Source organism: Rhopalosiphum padi, chromosome 2 (assembly GCF_020882245.1).
Source record: "Rhopalosiphum padi isolate XX-2018 chromosome 2, ASM2088224v1, whole genome shotgun sequence".
In the NCBI taxonomy this organism is placed as follows: domain Eukaryota; kingdom Metazoa; phylum Arthropoda; class Insecta; order Hemiptera; family Aphididae; genus Rhopalosiphum; species Rhopalosiphum padi.
This window is the reverse complement of record NC_083598.1, coordinates 18384303-18408459: the sequence shown is the minus strand read 5'-3', so window position 1 is coordinate 18408459 and position 24157 is coordinate 18384303. Positions and strand designations below refer to the sequence as shown.

The 24157-nt window shown below is 26.3% G+C and overlaps 1 protein-coding gene across 5 annotated transcripts; it reads right to left on the bottom strand.

The window, feature by feature from the left end:
• Nucleotides 1-184: 184 nt before the first annotated feature.
• On the bottom strand, nucleotides 185-22640 carry LOC132923329 (mitogen-activated protein kinase kinase kinase 4). 5 transcript variants are annotated; one of them, XM_060987241.1, is made up of 23 exons: nucleotides 22383-22640; nucleotides 7830-7988; nucleotides 7593-7766; nucleotides 7352-7512; nucleotides 7234-7298; nucleotides 6967-7172; nucleotides 6652-6797; nucleotides 6507-6562; nucleotides 6226-6391; nucleotides 5974-6094; nucleotides 5699-5905; nucleotides 4897-5204; nucleotides 4339-4443; nucleotides 4071-4263; nucleotides 3683-3832; nucleotides 3390-3605; nucleotides 3154-3313; nucleotides 2702-3066; nucleotides 2468-2636; nucleotides 2274-2396; nucleotides 2106-2212; nucleotides 1431-1610; nucleotides 185-1355 (listed from the first exon to the last, which is right to left on the bottom strand). In XM_060987241.1, exons 1-23 carry the CDS (start codon nucleotides 22386-22388, stop codon nucleotides 1272-1274), a joined length of 3627 nt encoding a protein of 1208 aa, XP_060843224.1. In that variant the 5' UTR covers nucleotides 22389-22640; the 3' UTR covers nucleotides 185-1271. The 5 variants fall into 5 exon arrangements, with proteins under 5 accessions (XP_060843224.1, XP_060843223.1, XP_060843226.1 ...); XM_060987240.1 differs by having other exon boundaries at nucleotides 22387-22640; XM_060987243.1 differs by lacking the exon at nucleotides 22383-22640 and adding an exon at nucleotides 15272-15288.
• Between the last annotated feature and the right edge of the window lie 1517 nt (nucleotides 22641-24157).

Sequence of the window (24157 nt, the reverse complement as noted above, 5' to 3'; positions counted from 1 at the left end):
AGAGTTAATAAAAACTTGAAAATTTGAATTTTTTTAAATCATAATTAAAATTAAAAACTAAGTGTTTCATACGATCTACAGATATTTTTCTGTTGAATGTAAAGATTTTTTTCAGAATTATAATCATACAACGTAAACTAACTTTAATTTTGTAAAATCGATAAATAAGTTGTAAAATTTAAAATTGTATTCATAAAGTAAATTTATTTTATCGAGTTATTGACATGTACATCCACGCACGAGTGGCATCTGTCGGCAGCTCCAGCCGTTACTAATAATCATTTACAACTAACATATAGATCACGAATGGCTAAAACGAGATTATAAATTACCTAAATGTTGTTCCTTAAATAATAATCGTAGCAAAGCCCCTTAGAGACCTTGATAATAGCAATATGATTTATTTTATAATTATAAATTATAATAAAATAACATTAACATGTATAATATATATATTATTAACCATTTTTTAACATAAATATATTTTTTTAAGGACGGCATGTATAAGAATATAATTTAAATTATTTAGTAACTATTTCATACATAATGTAAAACAAAACAAAAAATAATGATAAATATAGAAAAATATAGATATGAGGTATCTGGTATTTCATATTCAGTAAAACATTATTAATAATGCTAACAAATGTTCGCATAAGATATTGCACTAGTTGTGATGTGATCGATAATTAAAACTAATACATAGAAATAGAATGTAAGGCACATATTTTAAAATAAAAGTTGCATTTAGTATATATAAAACTATCTACATAATACACAACCATAATAAGCATTCAAAAACTACTTACAAACATGGTAATACAATTTATTTTGTTTCTTAAATAATTAAATTATAACACTTATTTATTTATTATTTTTTTTTTTCATTAAAATAACCAAAAAAATTATTTATAATTTTTAGTCCAATAATGATGTCACCCAATGATTTAAATACATATTTTTTAATTTCTAGTATGATAAAATTTAATTACTAGGTAATATATATAATTTTCATTATGATACATTAGAGATTAAAAAATTATATTTACAGTTTTATCTACCATTAGAATATGTTGACCCAACAAAAAATATTAAAACATTTTTATGAAATCAATATGTGATGGTCTAATTTTAGTGAAACTAGCCAAAAAAATTTATATTAGATAACAAAATATCCCAAACTGAATATGAGTAAATAATTAAAAAATTGCACAAATATAAAGTTTTAAGTATACAGTATAGGATTAAAATAACATAAAAAGTATAGGATGCTATCGTTTAAAACCCAATTTAATGTATTCTTCCAGCATTGCAGTTGAAGATATTCGACATGAAACGCACTCTTCGGGCATAACCTAAAACATCGGAAAATTTCAAATGAATAATCAATATACAAATTTAATATTTATCAAAACTAAAAGAACCAATACTTTGATGAAGTTATGTTCTTGTAGTTCCGAAATAGTTGCTCTTGAATACGGATCATGTTGTAGACAGCTGTCAACAAACTGTTGGCCCTCATCACACAGTGTATCTGGTATAGTTGGCGTCACGCCCATACCCACTTTAAACATGATTTGGTAATTGGAATCATACTCGTGCCACGGTCTCTGTCGATACAATAATTGTAACAGTATTTTTTAGTTCTATAGTGTTCACAAATATTATAACCAGGGCTCGGGACTTAAACCACTTGTTTATTTTTATGTATTGACTTAAAATGTAGTAGAGTGCTATGGAAGTGTATGTCATGTTATGTGCTGTTCAATTATGAAATTTGAAAGTGTTTTTTTTGCTTTTTTCAACGATTTTTTAAAAAGATGCTTAATTTCAGTTTTTCTGATTATTTTTGCTTTTTTGACCAGTTTTTCTACTTTTTATAGTTTTTTTCAAAAAATACCTGGGAAAATCTATAAACAATAAGGCAAAATGTTTTGAAAGTGAAGTTTGATTTTCTTATAATATAAAGATTTATTTATTTCTTTGATTTTTTAGTTAGAAACTTTTCCTAATCATTTTGTTTCAATATATTTTGTAATATTTAATTATATTATTTTTAGAACAGTTAAGTCCTGAGCCCTGATTATAACACTTTCAATGCTTACTTTGCCTGAAGCCATTTCAATTATCACACATCCTACTGACCAAATGTCTGCAGCTCTACCATGTCCTTCTGTATTGGATTTCATAAAAACCTCTGGAGCCATGTACGCTAAAACATTTGATTTGGTATTAATTTAAAATTTGGTAATGATATAGCTGCTAATAGCTACCTTGTGTTCCGACAAACCCTTTAAGTTCTCCCGGAACTGTTGTATGCGCTTTCATTTTTACAGCTGAACCAAAATCACCCAGTTTTAAACAGTTTCCTCCGTCAGTCAAAAAAATATTTGCACCTAATTTAAACACAACATTTTATTATTAGATGAACATTATTATAAGTTTAAAGAACATGAAAATATATTACTTTTAATATCTCTGTGAACGATGGCATGTTGATGTAAAATGTCCACTCCATTAACTAATTGTTTAGTAAACCTACGAAGGAGAGCTTCTGGTAGTCCGTTTTCTGTGGCAGCGACTAAATTTTCTAATGTCCCTTCAGCACACAATTCCATAAATATGAGCATCTCTTCCTAAAAATATAATTTAAATGAAAATAATTCTTTATGTTGGTACCGATTATCTTTAATATTATTACCCTATGAATTTCAACACCATAATATCTAACTAGATGTTCATGAGTAATCCCTTCAAATATCCTCAACTCAACAGCTACGTTTCTAATGGCATTATGATCAAATGGTTGCAATTGTATTTCTTTCATAGCCATTAGTTCTCCAGTTTCATTGTTGACTGCAGTGTACACCTTACCAAAACGACCTTGTCCAATTTTTATGCCTCGTTGCCAACTAAAATGTACAGGACGAGGACGAACATACTCAATACGTTCTATATTATAATCATGTCGAATTTGACCAATTAATTCTTGTGATCGCAATTTCTCTTCTAATTTATGGTCCAGTTTATTAACAGCATCCATGACGCGTACATTTCTATCAATATCTTCACGTTTTTTTACAAAAATATTAAAAAAATTATGTTATTAATAAAATCAAATGAAATTATTGACATAGTCATTTTTATAATTACCACTTTTAAAATTTTTTTCAGTCTTCAAAATTTTATTTCTCCCTTCAATTGCAGAAGAATGGCGTTTTTTTTGTATTACATTAGGGTTTGAAAACGAACCACCATCGTCCAATTTCCCAATAATATATAATACACAATTTTCTATCAAAATCTTAAAATCCTGTGTAAAAATGTTATAGTTACATAACTTTTCTCTTAAATTGAATACATCCATCATGATCATGTTATTTATATACCTTAAAATCCACATCACTAAGTCCAGCAACATTCTGGGGTTCACATACACTGAGTAAGAAATCAACTCCATTATTTGCCCATTTAGGCTTTAATCCTCGACCAGGTTCACATCGCTTATGAACAAAGTTTATCCAACGTTTAGAAATAGATACATTGTAGAGAGTTGCTTGATCTTTATATGGACCACACATAATTTTGTTAGCTTCTTTATGATACTAACACATAAACATAAAAAAAATAAGATAAGATTTGCCTAATTTGTGTATTTTTAATGGAATAACGGCATACATACCTCAAATCCAAATTTATACATTTGATGTAATACTTCTCGAATACGGGGAGCTAGAGTTATATCGTCGATATCACTGTTACAAGTATCAACTGCATCTTCTAATGATGTAATTATTTCTATAATACACCGACAAACTTCCAATAATTTTTCCTATAACATGCATTAATTTTTTATTTATAAATTTCATTGTTATTCGAATATATGAAAATAAAATGTATTAAAATGTCTACATAAAATTATATATATTTAAGAAGTAAGCATTTTATTAAACTGAGCTGTCAATAAAAATGCCAAGTAAACCAAAATACTAATGCACCTTAATAAATAAAATTAATTTTTATGAACTTTATTTATTTTACTATTAATACTAGATTAAATATTTACATACTTTTAAAGGTATCATTGTAGTTAAAATTGGAGACAAAGGACCATCAAACTTAACATTGTTCATTTTATCTTTTTTATATTGTTCAATCATATCTTTGCATAAATTTTTAACTAATGACATCACAAGAAAAGATTTTTCTCTGAATAAGCTCAACAAATTTTGTAATTCTCTGCATATGGCTAATAAATTTTGCCTAAAAGTATATGCATTAAAATGTATTTCTTATAAGTAGTATAATATTTTGTTTATAAAATGTTATTATATTTACTTGGTTTGCGAATGATCAACATTTTGTACTATCATTTTAATTTGATTATACGTTTGATCCTTGTGGTGTTTTAATATTGTTTCTAACATGTGTTTGGCAATTTCACTAAAAAAAAAAAAACAAAAACAATATCAAATATTTTTATTAAATTGGTAGAACATACTAGATTTATAAACATTACTCACAAAATTATTATTTTTTTTAAAAATATAAAATTGGTAAATGTTTTTAATAATTACAAAGAAAGAAAGACATTTTCAAGTTCATTAATTTTGAATTAGAGATAAAAAGATTTTAATTCAAAATTATAATACATAAATGAGTTATTTTTAGCAAAACATAACTTCACATTATATTAAAAATTAATTCAAAAGTATATTACAGTAATTGAGACTAAATATTTGTTCATTCTAGCAGTCCATATAGTAAAACTTTAAATAACATACTGAAGCAACAAAATAATATTTTTGAGTTTTGAGTTAATTTTCAAGTAGTTATTTATATATTCCCAACTAATTGCTACAATGTAAAATCAGTGTAAGAAAAAACATTACCTACCAAAAAGTTTTTGTAACTGTTGTCATACCATCTGGAATATGAGGAATTATTACTTTCATGTCATTCCATTCTTCTTCTAGCATATTTTTTTGAGCTTTACAATACCCCATCATCACTACCCATTGTTGCATATACCCCAAATAAACTTCCAAAACAATTTTGGTACACTCGTCAAAGTGGTTTATACGTTCTTTAAATATTTTCATACCAATTTCTTTATCAGACCATAATGTTGATTGTATATGACGGACAAAACGTTTCCTATGCACAACAGCTAGCATTAAACCTTCCTTTAGTTCGCAAGTTAACTAAAAATTATAAATCATTATAAAATATATTTATTTAAGAGTAATTATGACTCGAAGTTCACGAATTGGCGTGTCTTGCCCAATTATATGAAATAATAAATAAGATATAATTTGCTTAAAGTGCCATGATTATATGCAATTTATAATATTGTATTTAGTATATAATTGCATATTTAACATATTTCAAAAAATCATGCAATTTAAAATTTTTTAAACTATAAAAGATTTTAAAAATATAATTAATAAGTAGATGCTTAAACGATTAAAATTAAGATATTAGAACAATTGCCAACCGAAAAGTCCAATAAAAAATAAGCTTATACATGCATGTAACATGTTTTAAATTAAAATGATGTTTATAAATATTAAATCAATAAAAAATATAAATTGGCAATTTTTTTTTGATATTCAGGAGTATATGTGCATATCATATTAAATTGTTTTACAATAAGTACATGAACTTATGAGCCTCCGTAATTAAATAAATATATTACTTGTCTGATGCTCATTATGGAAGGTTTCTCTGGTCTAGTATCAAGTCTCATACGAAGATAAGCGTGTATAAGATCCAATGGAATACGAGATAAAAAAATAAATGTACCTCTATACGAAGGTAAGTTCAATTGTTCTGATTCTTGGCTCCAATAACCATATCGCAATAATTCTTCATCATGAGGTACATCATGTTTACTATCATCTTCCTGAAATAAACGTTTAATTAATTGATATTAAAATTATCAATATTTCATGTTAAGCAAATATTATTTACCACTGCCAATTTTTCTTTAAGAGTTAAATGTGCTTTACGCAATACATTTTTGTATAATTCATCAAGAAATTTTAATGCTTTTCTTAAACCCTTAGTTTTTAATACACCAGCAATAAATTGCCTAGAACAAAAAATTACAATTTAATAAGATGTATGTGTTTACTAGTTAGTATTTTGATAAATAGTAAAAACTATATAACATTATAATTAACAATGGTTTGACAAAATAGATAATTTTAGAAAATTACTAACCTATAGGTTTGAGACGCATAGCAAGATGTATTTATTCCTATTGTGTAAGGGAAAAAATGTTGTCTAAGATGTGCTATAGGCTGAGTGTTATATAAATCAAGATCTTTATATGATATTGGTTCACGATAATTTGCAGTAGACCTTTTGAACTTGAATTCATGATTCTCTATAAAAGCATTAGAAACAATTTAATTATTATTAATAATATATATTTATTTTAAATATTATAAAATAATTATTTATTTTCAGTTATAAAATTCAAAGTATACAAAATAATTTACCAATACTAGTTCTAGGAGAAGGTGTTAATGAACCTTTACCACTATCGTTTGATACACTGAAAAAAATAGAATAAATTTAAAATTAAGTATACTTCTAATAATTATTAATATAATATATTATTGATTATAAAATGCTTTCATTTACCTGGGAGAACCTGAACTACAATTATTAGTTGCTATTAAATGGTTTAATGGCTCCAATTCTACTTCCTCTTCTTTCATCAAATGTCTGCCTAAAATTAACAACATCAATCGCTGTCTCTTAGTCATATTATACCACACGCACATGGCCTAAAATAAAAATATAATTGATCATGAACAAATTCCTTTTTCAAATTCAAAAAACAATCTTATAGCATTAACTCTATAATTTTTTTTTATTTTTTGTGTAAGCAATGCATTTATTTTAAAAGATGATTAAAATTAATAAATTATTGTACAAATTAGTTGAAAGTCATACCTTAACTCTATTGGTGAATTCTAAGCTTTTAAACAAAGGATATTGTACTGCAAATGCTCTGCTAGATGGAAATAATGATTCTGCATACTCTAATCTTTCCATAAGTTTTTGTACTTGACCGAGAGCTAGATTTTGTTGTTCAATACATCGAGAACAAAATAGTCCAAGACATCCACTGCGACTTAAACATTGACCAAGATCTTCATCTATAAAACTCACATGTATAGAACTCAATAAATAAACTACAATAATAATTTGATATTCTACCTGAACTATTATTCGATTCTTCGCAAGTAGGTGATGCACTTGAATGTAATTGATCAAATCTAAAACTAAAGTTCAATTATGAGATAAAAATACATAAATATTTACAAATAACACAAACCTGAAATTTATAATTTCATCAAGCAGGTGGCAAATATTTTTTCTCTCTTCGCATAGATACTTGTCTTGATTTGTAATAGTTCGATCGGTTAGTCTGGCACGCAATTCCAACCATATTAAGTCTTTAAGTTCGCTTTGCCATAATACTTCCTCTTGGCTTAACTGCACAAACAATTAGAGTTCAAACATTAATAATTATTGTATAACGAAATAGTGTATAAATAAAATTTAATATTATTTACTTGTCTGTTGAGTTCATATGAACTAGTCACTTTTTCATTATTTGCTAAACACTTTAGTTTGTTATAGAAAGCGATTCTGTTGACGTCTTCAGACTTTGCCAACTTATCATTGATAAACTTTCGACAGACCACTAGTTTGGAACCAACACTCCAAAACCGGTTATTCGTTTCGACCTAAGCAATTTAAATTTATAAATAACAGTCAATTATAAAACTAGTATTGGTCCATTTACATACCTTGAATTTACTAGGAGGATCATCATGGTTGTCCATTTGGTCTTGGTCCTCAACAACTGAAACCGAATCTTGAACTTTGCTCTGCTCTCTGACGTCGAAAATAGCCATTTCGTAATCGAAGTAGAATTGAAATTTTTTGTTCACATCAAAACGATTTTTCTGGCAGAAAAACGAAAAGACCATGTCTTCGATTATATAACTGTACACTATAGTATTACGGCCGTGTGGACCGTGTGGTAACGACGGCGGCGGTGTATTCAAAATTTACGTAACAATTATTATTATTATGATTATTACTTATTTCTAGTATGTCTATGCGAGAATGGAACATTTCTCATTTCCTAACGGAAGCTTAGGAGAAGATCTCGTGATGGGGAGTAGGACGTTTTTTAGTTTCTGTTTTTATATACTTACTTATCATAGGCTATCAGAAACTGGTTTTTCATCGTCGTCAACACATTTATCTGTGTGTCCGCGCGAGCCACGAGCTGAGGACAAAGTTCATCGGATTTATCTCAAACTGCCTATCGGTCGCGATAACACGCAACAAACTAATCATCGGTCGACCTAACGTTATTGCTTTTTTCTCGTCCTTCTCCTTTTCCTATTTCAATATTAATTATAGGTATTATTATTACAATTAATTCTCCTCCGCGCTAAAAGCGGCAGTGGTCAGCAGCAGTTGTCAAGTGTTGTAACGTGACACCGGTATTATCACAGAATATAATACGCGATTATCGTACATAAACGTTATTATATTATTTATAACTCGTAACACTATTTATAATGTAATAATAATAATAGTAATCGTCATGCAGCGTATTGTATAGTTTGAAACGACAATAATATTATGTACATCGAACGATTTTTATTACAAAGAAACAATTTATTGTAAACTATAATATTATTATTGTTTCGAGTTTCAGATGTTCGATTCCGCGTTATGCCGGCTAAATGCGAATTCCGCAATCCGGTGGAGAAACGGAGAAAGTCAAAGAAAAACACGTGACGACGGTGCAGTCAAAACCGATCGCGCGAAACACTCGCCGAGTAGGCTCGTACGAATAACGCAACCGTTTACTGTGCGCTTTGGTACACTGTCGTCAGACGTCGCCGCCCGTCAGACACTCACGAGTCGTGTACAAGTATGCTAATAGAAACAAAATCCGGTCTACGGATTGTGACTGTCGGACGGAAACCGACGCGTCGCACCGGTGGCACAGTATTTACTATTTTTTTTAATCTACGGTCGGCATAGCGGCACACCGACCTGCTGTGGACCGAGCGACTAGCACGCCGTCGTCCTTAACACGGCCAATTAAGCCCCCCCTCAAGTTTCATATTATTATTATTATTGTAAAGTTTTACCGGTGTACGAAAATACACACTCAGTGGCCCCGGTGGAACATAGCGTGAGTGCGTATGTATAATATAGCGATAGAGAGGGGGTTATGGCATAGTATCATCGAAATAATGATATATCATGTATATGTATATATATATATATATTATATTATATACAGGGCGATTCGTCGGGTACGATTATGCCCAAATTTTCGCCCATATAATGAATTTATTCAAGCTCTGATTTTTAATATTTTTATGCAGACAATATTTTCAATCATTTAGATTTATATATCATTTAAGGAACCGCCGGACGGTAGCGATATACTACATATTTTTTTCTTACAAGGATCGCCGTTTTTTATACGTAAATAGTTTGAAAACGTTACCTAATGTATCTATTACATAGAAATTTAAACAAGTAGTTTTTTTTTTTTTACTTATTTAACTTTTTGTACTTGTGGATTATACATAAATCCATGATAATAGGTATGCAAAATGTAGAAAGCTATATGATACTTAATTATAATATTAATATTTTAAGATTTGTAAGAATTATCTGAACGACCAAGCATATACCTAATAAATAATAACTACATTCAATACTAAATTTACATACCTACACATTTTACATTTTTGTTAAACTTTATTTAAAGTCTATTAACAGCAAAAACAATTGATTATCGTTTGAAAAATAAATTTGTATAACTACAAGACGCTCCTTAAATAATACAAAACCTATAAAAATATATAATTTAAAATATTCTCCTATAAGTACTCCTACATACAATTTATAAAAATCAGAATTTAAATAAATTTATTCTTAAAGAAAAACTTGGAGGTGAGCATGCCTAGTGATCACCTTGTAGTATCTGCTAATGTGGCAATACCATAATTGTATAATGTATATAGAGTGATCTATTTGAGCAACTATTGCCTATTATACCTACTGATTATATATTTTCAAAATATTTCTTATTTATACATAAACCTATGTATATCTAAGGTATATAGGGCCTAGCTTACAAATACTATTTCACATTCTCACCAAATTCCGAGTGACGGGTATAAAAAAAATCTCAATTGCTATAAAAATGAATTTCTTTGCTTTTTTTTAATTACTACTCGTGTACATACGATTTTACTTTGATAATCTGATTACATTTTTAAAACTCATCACCATTAGGTAATAAAAACTTAAAAAGATGAATGTTTTAAAAAATTATGGAACAAATAATTTTAGAAAAATATATTTTTATGGGCAATTTAATGTATATAAAGTATAAGCCTATGGGTAAATGTAATAATATACTATATACTATAGGAACACTTTGATGTTAAAATTAAATTTATATATTTTTTGTTTTGTAAACACGAAAATCTACTTATAGAATTAGTTTTTTCAATTAAATGAAACACTCTGTATATGTGGTGTACATTTTTAAGGTCCTCAATAAGTTGGGTTTTTATTATTATTATTACTGTCTTTTTTTTTTATTAGATATACAATTACCACGGCATGCCGTCTTTTTGCGTCGCACACGAAACATTATAAAGTAGTATTTTACTGCATATTACATTATTACCTTAAATTACCTACATATAAAATTTATATTATAATATATAATATTGTCAACTATTTATTCAGTAAGTATTAAGTAGCTTATTGTAGCTATAAGCTTGAAAATTTGGCAGTGTGGATGTAGGACCGGTTGGAGTTATAGTGTTACATCATAATATCATATCATATCATTTATTTATATATATATCAGTAAACATAGTATATACATATATAAATATAATAATTAATAATAATATTATGAGAATTATTTGAGGCACACGTGTGTAAATTATAAAAATACTACGTCATGTTTATATTACGTATCTGTCTGATGTATTTAGTAATTTTTGTAAAGTACAAGTAATTAGTAGGAGGTACCTACTTACCTATACGCTATAATATAGGTATTAGTGGGAATTTCCTGTTGTGAAGTCGTAAATCATAATTCATGATGTATAAAATGTAATACCTTTGTATTACTATTTTAATATTATGCTTATATATATATATATATATATTAAAATGTTTTAATAATATTATTATTTATTATACATGCATTGCACGAGTCGATATAGTGTACCTACCTATATAAAATGTACTTCGATAACGAACAACAATCTACCCGAGGGGCCAGTGCACAATATACTAATATAATATTATGTAAGTATCTAATCAGAATTAAAAAAAAAAAGTTGTTGGGAGTCTTTCTATTACACTTTTTAAATATGTCAAAAATAAATTGAAATCAAATCAATAATAAGTACAGGTGAATTTGGACAACTTTTCAGACATGGCCTTTATATGTATGCGTATACAGTTATAGTCTATAGACTACTAATATAGTACCTTATTGTACCTATAAATAATAATTATACATCTATAAATGTATATTTCCACTTGATAGATCGTTATTTATAAGATATAACTATAATAACTATTATCAAAAACACATTTTAAGTATTTTTTGTTCAGAATAGTATAGCATTTTAAACGAACTGAAATAGAAAAATTGTATACAGTATTATACATATATTATACTTAATAGATATTAACTTCTTTATAAGAAATCCTATTTTCTGTAAATTATTAATCAGATGGCTTTTTAAATTTATGATACATTATATAAATTCAAATTCAAATGAGCAATTTTGAGTTAGGTAATTAACTTTGTGAACTAATGATAATAATTAATAAGTTTGGAAGATAAAGAGGCTATGATGAAAATTATATTGATTAATATTAATCTATTAACTCTATATAATTTGTAATAATTATTGTCTGATAGTATATTAAGAACCTACTGATGCAGACTAGAATATTAAAGAATAGAATGGAAAATATATGTAGGTAATGGTTAGGTATACATATTAAAATATTACAGTTCTTTTCACTATTTAGAACTTAAGAAGGTTGTGCTACCCCATGCAGCATTCGGAACCCAAAGCTCATAAGTATTATAGTGCAATTATTTACCTAAGTTTAAGAGCAAATGTAAAAGGCCAGTTCACGTCTGAGTACTTACACTAGATTAAACATTAAATATATATTTTATATTTTTGTAAAACCATTTTTTAAAGACAATAATATTATCTTTTTGAAGAGAAATAAAAATAAAAATAAATATTATTATATTTATACATTATTGTATAGCTTCAAGATAGAATAGATAGATAATCGATAAAATGTTATATATATTTTTTTGTTAAAACTATTATGTATACATTCTTTTTCGATCAATAAAAAAAAATATATCCTTAATGCACGCATATTCATAATTTATTAACTACTCGTTTGATTTTTGATTTAGATACCTATCTACGCTTATGCGGTAATAACTACCTTAAAATTCTTGTATTCTTGTGAAAAAATTGTTTTTTGTATGTCTAATGACAAATTATATGTCTAATTTAGTAATGTGAACTGCATTGAATAGCTTGTGAACAATATATAGATATCGATCATAAATATGTAATAAATAAATTTAATACAAGTAAAGTACGCTAATTAAAATTTTTAAATTAAAATTTGATTGATTGTAGAATATGAGATTACATACAAATTATATTATACTTATAACTTATTACAAATATTTAATAATATTAAAAATTAAAATAATTAATCATTTATCAACGAATCGATACCAATTAATTTGATATATATATATATATGTATATAGAGATATAGTATATACAGGGTATCCCGCGAGGATTGACCAATTGTGATATATCCTGAAATAATGGAGCTATCATAATTATTGTTTTGGACGCCCAGGGACAAGCAGGACTACAAGTATTTAATATTTTAATATAATTTAATATTATGGTAAAAAAGTATTAAAATAAATAATTTTTTATTCAATTATTTTCAAAAAAATCAAAGATATCCAATTTGTAGTTTATTTTTTTTGAAAATATTGACATTTCAACATTTTATTTTCATTAGCATTGTGATTTTTAATAATTTTTTTAGTTTTGAGAATATTTTTGTATTATATATTTATATGGGCACGAGCCCACGAGACACATGTTTGATAACACTGGCACTTATATGGTAACTATTAAATTATTCAATATTTTGCTCGAAACTAGAAAAAATATTAAAAACCACGAGATTAATGAAAAAACGTTCAAACGCCAACATTTTCAGAAAAATAAACTGTACAATATGAGTCTCATACTAAAAATACAAAATTATGATATCATCTATATTATTTCAGAAGATATGGGTAAATCCTTACGGGACATTCTATATAGAGCTTAAGTAGATTTAAATATGTTTTGTATAATTAAGTTTATACGATTGAAATTATATTAGTATATTACACTCTAATAATTAATTTGATTGTTTATGATGTCTAGATTTTAGGGTGTGGCATTTGTTAAAATAAAATAAAATATGTTGGGCGCTGTTGTAGGTGATGCTGATATATTAAACATAATATAATATACTATATATTGTCATTACTCTATAAGTCTACACCATTTATTATGGTAAAGTATATAAATTAATTTGAATTAACTAATTTATACCCGCTTTGTGATACATATCAACAGTATGCACGCGTATCGTTATAATAAAAAGGAACTAATATTTTGATATTTTTATTGCGCGATAGTGAAAAAATGGCTAGCATTGGGATACGGAAATAAATTTATTTCATGTTACGATAAAGCAAAATTTGAGTTTTATTTTATATATTTTGATATTTATTTTTATTATTTTTATGCCGTTTTTATGTATTTTCTTTGAATAACATTATAAAAGACAATCATTTTTAGTTCTTTCACCGTTAAATTATCTGAAAGCCTCCCCGCACTACTGTAGAGAAGCGTGGTGGACCAATTGAGTATATTTGAGTGTACACACTTACAAACTCACGTATTGCAGTCCATGACATATTTATCGTTGTTCTTAGTTTCTTACCATATAGATGCTTTTTATTTATTTCTTATATTTATTTATAAATTAAATCGCTAAAAAAATATTGTTCAGTCGTTTAGTGCATATTTTAAGTATTTTCAAGGGTATACATTGTATGCTCTTTTAAGGCATATATTATGTATTTTGTCCTATAGTAATATAAAACCTACCAATTTAATTAATTATTCATGTCTATAGACTATAATACATTAATACATAATAATGTTATTTTTTTAAATATATTATAGATACATAATTAATAATTAGATATACGATATACATTATTGCCTTTTATGCCAAGTTGTATAATATGTACATAAATATATATATTATAGTATGTACACATTATTGTACACAGTACACTACAGATAAATATATATATAATATATATATAAACTGTTCTAGACAATTGATATTACTCATTAGCAGAAAATATTAAATAATAATATATATAACGAAATGTGGAAATAAAATCAATATAGTTTACCATCCAACCATCTACTATTATTCCTACTACGCTGATTGACACTATTAAAATATCAAATAATCTAACCTATTATATTTCAGTGGGCATGACAGATGGGTCTGCTTTAGTCATATAGATATTTGTTAAAATCTACTTTTGAAACATATGCGTTCATTTATTTATATTTTATTTAATGATTTAACTATGTATACTTACATAGTATATACCTAGCCACTTAGGTATTTACTTTGAAACATTAAATAGAGTTTTAAGCAATCCTGTATTAGATTATCTAATCAAAAATACAATTATAACCCAATATATATTCAATAATTGTATAGCCTTTCCTCTTTCGTTTAGAGATAATCTGTTATAAATTATAACAGATATATGGAAATGTTTTCAATATGGACGCATCTTTTGACGTCCAGCAAATTTAATCTTTCTCCCGTGCTGGTTATAATTGAGGACTTAAACAAAATATCTAATAATATGTAAAAATTATAAAAGTTAATAAAGTCCATAATTATTTCTCAACAGGCAACATTTTTTAATTTACTATACTTATATAAAATAACCTATAATATTTTTTAAAACTAATATAAATGTATATATATATATGTATAATACCATTTTAAGTATAATAATCACCTGATTAAGGTCTTAATGCATCATGCCTAATAACAAAATCGCACTATCAGTAATAATTAAAATGATACAAACAAAATTAAAAACAGAACATACTAAAAAATAAGTGTATAGGTATATCCACTACTATATCCTATACTAGTATATAACATGTTCATTGTACTCAATGCAAATGTTTTTGTATACTACTCTTTAACACGTTGAACGACCTACGACTTGACACGTTGAACAATCTAAAAAAATAATAATTCTTATATATTATAATTACTCTGTTTAAATAAAGTAGGTGTATTATAATATATTACCTACTGCGTAAACGTATAAGTTATTTCTACATAGATTGTAAATACACGGGTGTTAACAGATTAGATTATTTTTAAAGTAGAATATGTTGTTTATATAAAAAAAAGGTACTTCAATAGTTTTTACAGTATACATGATGCATTATAAGAAATATCATACGTATGCGTGTGTGTGTGTGTGTGTACAGAATTTACAATTGTTTATTTATTTTAAAACATTAAAATAATCGTTTGTTCTCTATATCGTATTTGTCATATATATTTATATATTATATACAGGGTATTTCACGAAATGTATTGATTTTTTAACTTTAAGAAATGAGTAAGAATATTGTATATTATTATATTATTATATATAAAATATGACCATATCACCACACCGCATGGGAATCGGTAGGTACCTAAAATAATACTTGTGCACGAGACCTGTATATATATTTTATAAATAACGTTATTATGTTAATATAATAATTGTCTAGTCAAACAAATAAAATCAATATATTTTACAATTTTTTTTCCCGATTTCTTGTATAAGTACTAAATATATAGGCTTTATAATGAAATTATTTAGGAATAATAGAATAAAATATAATGCGTATAAAATAAAAAAATATAATATAATTTAATTAAAATTTTTTACTTTAATGGACATTTTTTTATAGTAGATAGCTATAAAAATAAATATTTGATAAATAATAAAACAATAAATTAATGATTAGGTTCCTATTAATATATGACAACATTTTATTATGAAGGCGAATGGTTCATTATAGCTATACAAATTTAAATTCTTATAAAATTCAATTTATGTATTAAACTAAGTTTAACTAACCATAATATAATAGATAAATAGAAGATAATAGATATAAATTAAAAATAATAAAGTTATTTATTATTTATACTCTAAATACAGTATAAACTATCGTAATAAATATTACTAACTGAAAAATGGAATGGTTATAACTTATAATTATTGCTTAAATATAAAAACTATACACATACATAGCCACATATAAGTTTACCATACGTCTGTACATATTATATACACAAAAAAGTCAAACTTCGTAAAGATAATTCTTTTAAAGGTAATCAAAAATAATTTATTCTAAAATATGTCTAAATTTTATTCAAATATGAAATTAAAAAAAATTATTTTATGATACCACGAGTCTATATTGTACAATAAGTCAATTGATAATAATGAACAACAATAATTTTATTTTATAAAGATGAGATTATACAGATTTGATTTGTTCCATTTTTTCGTGATCATAATTTCTATGCGTATTATATAGATGGTCGATATTTTTAATTGTTCTTAGAATTATAAAAAAAGTAATTTTTTATGTTTAATTTAAATTTTAAAATTTTTAGAAAAAAAAACATATTAACTATTAACGAAATTAATTAACTAAACAAAAAAAAGTATTTCATAGTTAAAATAGTTCTTACAAAAACAAACGATATATAAAATATTTTTTTGATTTTTCAAAAATATGTGTTTCAACATAAAAAATATGAAAAATGTAGATCCAGTTAGTGAAATGAAACTTAATGAATAATATGTCGATTGGAAATAAATAAAATATTTTTTTACCTGTTATCACTTAATCAACTATACTTTCATTACATTAATCCAGTAATCTACTTAACATACATAATGTATAACATAGTATACTAAACTTAATACTTATAAATTATAATAGTTAACATAATTTAATTTTAGGATCAAATATAATCTTGATGAAATGCCATGGTTGGTTTTTAACATTTATGTTAATAAATTATTCACACTTCATAGTCTTACATATACTTAGATAATAATACATTCATTAATATTTACAACATTTTGACAAAACTGATAGCTCAATAATAATTAATAATCAATGTAATATATAAATAAAGCGATAATATAATCTATTAACTGTAAGAAAATATTTTCAGATTTGAATTACTAAGGTAGTAAGGTGATAACCTTAAGCTAGTGAAATATTTGCATTGTAGGTACATGTGCACAGAAATTATGGTACATATTGATATAGGTACTTACTTACTACCTATACACTGCTCTTGTAAGACTATAAACTTGAATATAGTACATAGAACATAAATCGTAGAAAAATAATATAACCAATATGACTACTATAATACTGGTGTGATTATAGTTTATCTCAAAAAAATTGTACATCATTGTTTAATGAATGATATATAAATATGATTAGGTATAAACTTTCTAATTTCTATACTAATTATGTTTTATATAAACTTTTAATGAACTATATATTTAGTTTGAAGTCCCTGATTTTAGTTTTTGACGTAATTATACTTCAAGGGTAACAAAATTATAGTGATATATTTTTTTATTAGAATTACTATAAAAATATTTTTTTTTTGTTCTGTACGAGACTGTGAAAAGTAACATATGAATGTACGAATGTACCTAAATAAATACTTTATCAAAATTAATGTTTGCCCTTTAAAAATTGCCTCCCCTGTTATTTTGGTCTGGATCCGCCCCTGTAATAGTTACATATTGTAATTTACTATGCGTATGATACCAATATATTTATTTTTAACATACTCGTTGTCAGTTTTTTGTTAACGTCTAAGTATGCTCTATATGATAATTTAGATTTATATACTATAGTTGCAGATTGATTTACTGCGCATGCGCTAACGTTGACGAATTATGGACCCGGGGCTCTGTTGGAACCACAGACTAAGATATTAGGCCGTGGTTGGAACGCATTTTCAACTGTGATAATAGTATAATAGTATCTCTAATTCCAAGTACCAAGTCACCATTTTAATTAGCTTTAACTTTCAGAACCTAATCCCAAAACTGGTTTATTGACGTGTTGAATAATCGTCTGACAATTTGAGTTAGCGTTCCTGCTGCTGTAGTGTTAGAACGGCATATATTCCACTGCGCATGCTCCCGCTATAGTACTGTGATAGTTTGAATATGTGTTGGAAAAAACTTATATAGAACTCGTGTTAGTTTTATTAACTAAGCAGTAAGCGTGTTTTGGTTTTTAAAATTTGTTGATGGATTATATAATATTTACTAAGACGAGTATATTTTAAACAATCCCCTCTTAGAAATATTCTGTCCTTGTTATTTTGTGAGTATTTTTAATATAATACATGTATACGGGGTGTCCCACAAAGATCTGACAAATGAATTAACTTTTGTTTTAATCAATATTTTTATAAAATTTCTTTTAAATATAGGTGGGTAATTCATAGGCACTTGCATTACATTTTTAGTATACATTTTTTATTTTTTATTTCTTAATACCGAAATTTTTGAGTAGTAAAGTTTGACTACTTCAGTGACTTTAGGAATGTGAAGATCTGTGTGAAGAGTGTAATTTGAAATATAAGGAGGAGCATTAGTTATGAGTCGGAGGATTTGATATTTTGGCAGTGCCCCAGAGCTGTATACCGTACAGCCAGATAGGTTAAAGATTGCGAAGAAGATTATAGACGCGAATTTTGGTTTTAAGGGATAGTTTTGAGGACTTACCATTACCGAGAATGGGTCTGAGAGAGTAAAGGCGTTAGTTAAATTTTAATTTTATTGAATGAATGTGTTTAGCCCATGTTTAGGCGTTTGTTGTAAGTTAGGCCGAGATACCTGGTTGTGTCGGAATTTGGAATAGGCTTGTTGTTTATATGTACTGGAGGAGGTTGTCTGTGGCGGAGAGCGAAGGTAGTGTGTAATGATTTGTTTTCATTTATTTTGACGCATAATATTGATGCATATGTGTAGGTGTGCATATCTAAATTGAAATTTTAATGAATAATTTCCGAATTAATAAACATATTATACCTAATAATGAGTATATAGGTACTAAAAATAGGTGTTTTAGTTCTGAATAATGATTATGCATAAAATATATGTAATGTAAGTAATATGCCATATGTAAATGTATAAATACATACAATATTGTATCTAAGTAGTTATTATATATTGTATTTTGGCAATTTTTATAATACCTATGAAATATTAATAAATTGATTTATTGTTTATAAAACATCATCTCTCTTTTGTCTAAACTTTTATCATGAACTATTGTTTTAAATTTTTAAATACTTAAAGTTTAATAACTCAGGAACTAAGTATATACACTTTTGAATGTTAATATATCAAAATGTCAATATGTTATTGTAACAATAAGCAAGTTTAAAATGTATTCATTAATTAATAAATAACGACCATTGCATAGATGCAATCAGAAAAAAACATTTCTTAAAATCTAAATTTGTATTATATTGATTTCTTGATATTCGAGTTTGCTTCAATTAATTATGAATTTCATTAAAACCATTAATTTATAATTAATTACATAAGAATTATTTCAAATTAATGAAAAAAAAATTGAATCAATTGAATCAATTGAATTGCATCAAATTGATAAATAAATATTGTTAGTAAATTAACAAAAGCACTCAGATTTACGATAAAATGTTTGTATATGAATTTAAATTTATATCTAACTTCGTTGATATAATGAAATAATTAATACTTAAAAACTATAAAATAATAGTTTCATTTTAATTTGTTCAGGCCATTAATACAACGGAAATCATAATAAATACAAATTGTTGGTTTATTTAATATTATGATTTATGACAATATATACTTCAATTAAAAACAATATGACTGTTAAATTGATTTAAAAAACTAATTATTTTAAATAAATTATCCTTAAAACAATAAAAATATAATAATTATTAATTCTGATGGAATTGGTATAGTATGGATTTTATAAATCTTAACGCAAAGGCTACTTGTTTTTAGCAAAAAATTCATATTTCATTAAAAGTGTACATTTTGATGGCCTTATAACGCAAAAACTATAACTTTTACGTGAAAATGTCATAAGACCTTTTTTGTATATAATTACTTCTACAATTTATAACTAGTATTTTTTATTGTACGACTCATAAAAAGCGAGATATTCAAAAAAACACCAATTTAGTGACCTTTGACCTAAAATAAACTTTAACGTGTACATGATACAGATGGCGACTTTTCACACGTTATTCACAACGATGTTATAAAGGTGTGTACCAAAATTCAGCTAGGTGGGAATTTTTGCGAGCTGGACCCCTTTTTTCGTCTAATATCACTGGGCATATATATGTCTATATATTGTATACCTGCCTAACTTAAGTATTATAGTTTAATACAGGTCGATAAAATAGTCAGTCACGTAATGGGTCGTATATATTATTATCTATATTTTTCTAATAAGTATAAAACATTGTAAATTATTATTGTGCATTGTTGTTGTTTAATGTGTTGTACTGTGCAGTTTAAATACTTGTATAAATATAAAATTTTATGTCGTTTATGCCACCCTCCTAAGGATGCTACTGGGTTGTTTATCTTGTATGTGACTGGGTTGATTATTATTTATACTTTTACCCGGTTTTATTATTACTGTTATAAAGTTTGACTTGTTTTCAGACTTTACTCATCTATAATTATACTCAGTTAAAGTATAGAAAACAGTACTCAGTAGGTTGGTACCTATACATTATAATATTTAAATATTTTATATTATAGTGGCTGTCAATGAACAACCCGCGTCGACTATTCCGATTCGCCCTATACTGTTATTAAAATGGTTTATTGATGACATGCAGTTATAACAATACAATATAATATTATAATATACAATAGGTATTCTAGAATATTCTTTGATCGTTTGCAAATCGCAACACTATTAAATAATCATGTATTTGTTTCTATAATATTCTATATCCCGCGGTACTTTATCTATCGTAAGATATCGTTTATAATAGTACTTGTCTTTTATCTAGACCACTAATATAAAATATACTTGTGTATATTTTTTTTTGTGGACTACAGTAGTATTTAAACAGTAACGGTCTATAACTATAATGATAATCATAAGAAATCACACAAAAAATGCATTTATACCACTCACGCCCACCCATCATACATATATATAAAGTACTAAAGATATGTCTAATTCAATTACTTCTGCGTGTATACGTGTTTGGCGCCACTGATTTATATGTCTAATGTCTATTACTGGTAATTTAAATATAAATACATTATAATGAAATTAATGTTATTTACAATTTACTAGTAATACATCTTTTTTATTCAAACGATCATTAAACTACCTACAAAATAATTTCTAATATAATATTAATTTAAAAGCCACTGAAAAAGTTCAAATACCACGCACACACGACGTCACAACATTTAAGTATATTGAATTCAGAGAAAACATTATATTGTAATGTACTAATATAATAATATACTAATATGTATATTTGTACTAACTGGATTACGCTGTTTCACCCGAGCAAAGTTTTGAAATAAATTGTACCACCTGTAGGTATATAGTTTAATTAAATTAAATTTAATGTATGTATTAAATAATTATTTACATATTTTTTTATTTACTTCAAATGCATTAATGTTCAGAATTTGCATTATTTTTTATTATATTCGAAAATACATAATTTATTTCTAAAATTATGTTCTACTGAAGTAATGTAATCTGTAATCATATATAAATAAACTACAACATTTTTATTTCTTAAACCAAGATTAAATTCATGTGTTAGCCACTCTGTAATTCTTTTGGGGTTGAAACATTAAGTTATAAACATTCTCTAAGTCTCAATAAGAATCTAATAAATAATAATATAATTTTTAGTGAAATGGTCCAGTATTTTACGAGTATTTTTAGAGGACAAAGAAAGAAACATTCATTTATGTAAATATAGAATTTATATATAAAAAATTATTATTTAGTACTTACGCACATGGAATATCATAATAGTTTATTGTCTTTAGTCCCGCAAATTGCAATAATAGTTATCTGTGAACGACTACTGCAGGCATAATATACTGATATAGACATATTTAATTTATGTAAAACCCTAATATGACTGCTAAATGTATCGATTCATGTAGCGTCTATCATGATTTTGCTTTCTAAATGAACGCGAAGAAGTGCACCAAACACGCACATAAACGATTACGATTACAATTACTAATTTTAACTGCGAAAAAATCGTTCATACTTCGCGAATATATACAATATATACAATTATACACTGTGAAAGCAGACGATATGTAGTAGACAGTAGTGACTAGTGGTATATATCATGATAGATAAATTCATCATTTGAATCGCTGTGATGCCATTTGCGATTTGCCGTTAAATTTGATGAGGTATACACTCGGGTGTAGAGAGATAACGAACAGTTAATGACATAATATTTTATTAATATAAGCGCGTAAGTAGTCGGAAGTAGGTATTTACTGTGACGTATAGTTATAACGTCAGCAATAAATAAAGATATAAAAATTTGTATAGATTTTCAGTGAGTAGACCTATTTTAGACACGCGTATGATTAGGTTTTTTTAAGTACCAAAGTCATAAAACCAGTCGTGAAATTTAATTATATATAATTAGCGACCGCCAAACATCATATTATAATATATTATATTATAGCGTATGATGTACGATGTACAACACGGCGTACATGTGCACACATATCTGTTGGTGGGGAGGACTGTTTTGAGGATTTAAACATAATAATGAATACATGAACCAATATATTGAACTAATAATTTCTTAAATATGATTTAGTGGTTTATTACATTTTTGCCAACCATTAGATTGATTAATTTTTTATGCGACCCAGCAATATAGAATGTTAATAATGACCTATATAATATTACCTTCTGACGTTGTGTGCATAGGCGTAACTAGGGGGAGGGTTTGAATGGGCTTCAGCCCCCCCCCAGAATTTTTGGGTAAATGTATATGCATATAAACATATTAGTATTAACTTTATTTTTGCCTACAATATAACAAAGTATAATGTTTCATATAAACGAATAATCGTTCAAATCAGTTGTAAACACCAATAGAAACAATAAATAATAATAATCAAATTAAAAAAAATGTGCTATAAAACATTTTTAGGAATTAAGCCTCCCCCCCTAACTTAAAGGACCACGACATCGATGCTGTTGATGTCTCAATAACTACTGTAGTATTTACTGAATTTTCACCACCGTCGTCTATTCAAACGAATAAATATACAACCAGTGACATATATATCTAAAGCTTAATTTATAAATAGACGGTGGATTAAAATTTTGTAGTATAAATCTATTAATATCAAGGGTTATATACCATTTTTTTTTAACAAAGATATTCATTTTTTATTATATGAATCCATATTGGTACGATTATTTATACACAAACCCGAATGGAAACGATCCATCATTCATTGTAAACTCTTCAAATACCTTACTGTACGTCTGTACATAACATGCATGACGGGTAGTGGGTGGTACAATATTTATATAACACTTATTTAGTGCCGAGTGCGATTAGTAATCATTCTGTTTATATACATCGCAGTCGACGTGTCAAATAACACCATTCGTAGTATTGAACCTGTATAGAATATTATATTATGTACGTATATAATATATGTCTCAATGTCTGTAAGATAACGAACATGTATAATTCATATTTCATACATCAAGTAATACTATAGAACAAAAATTAAATA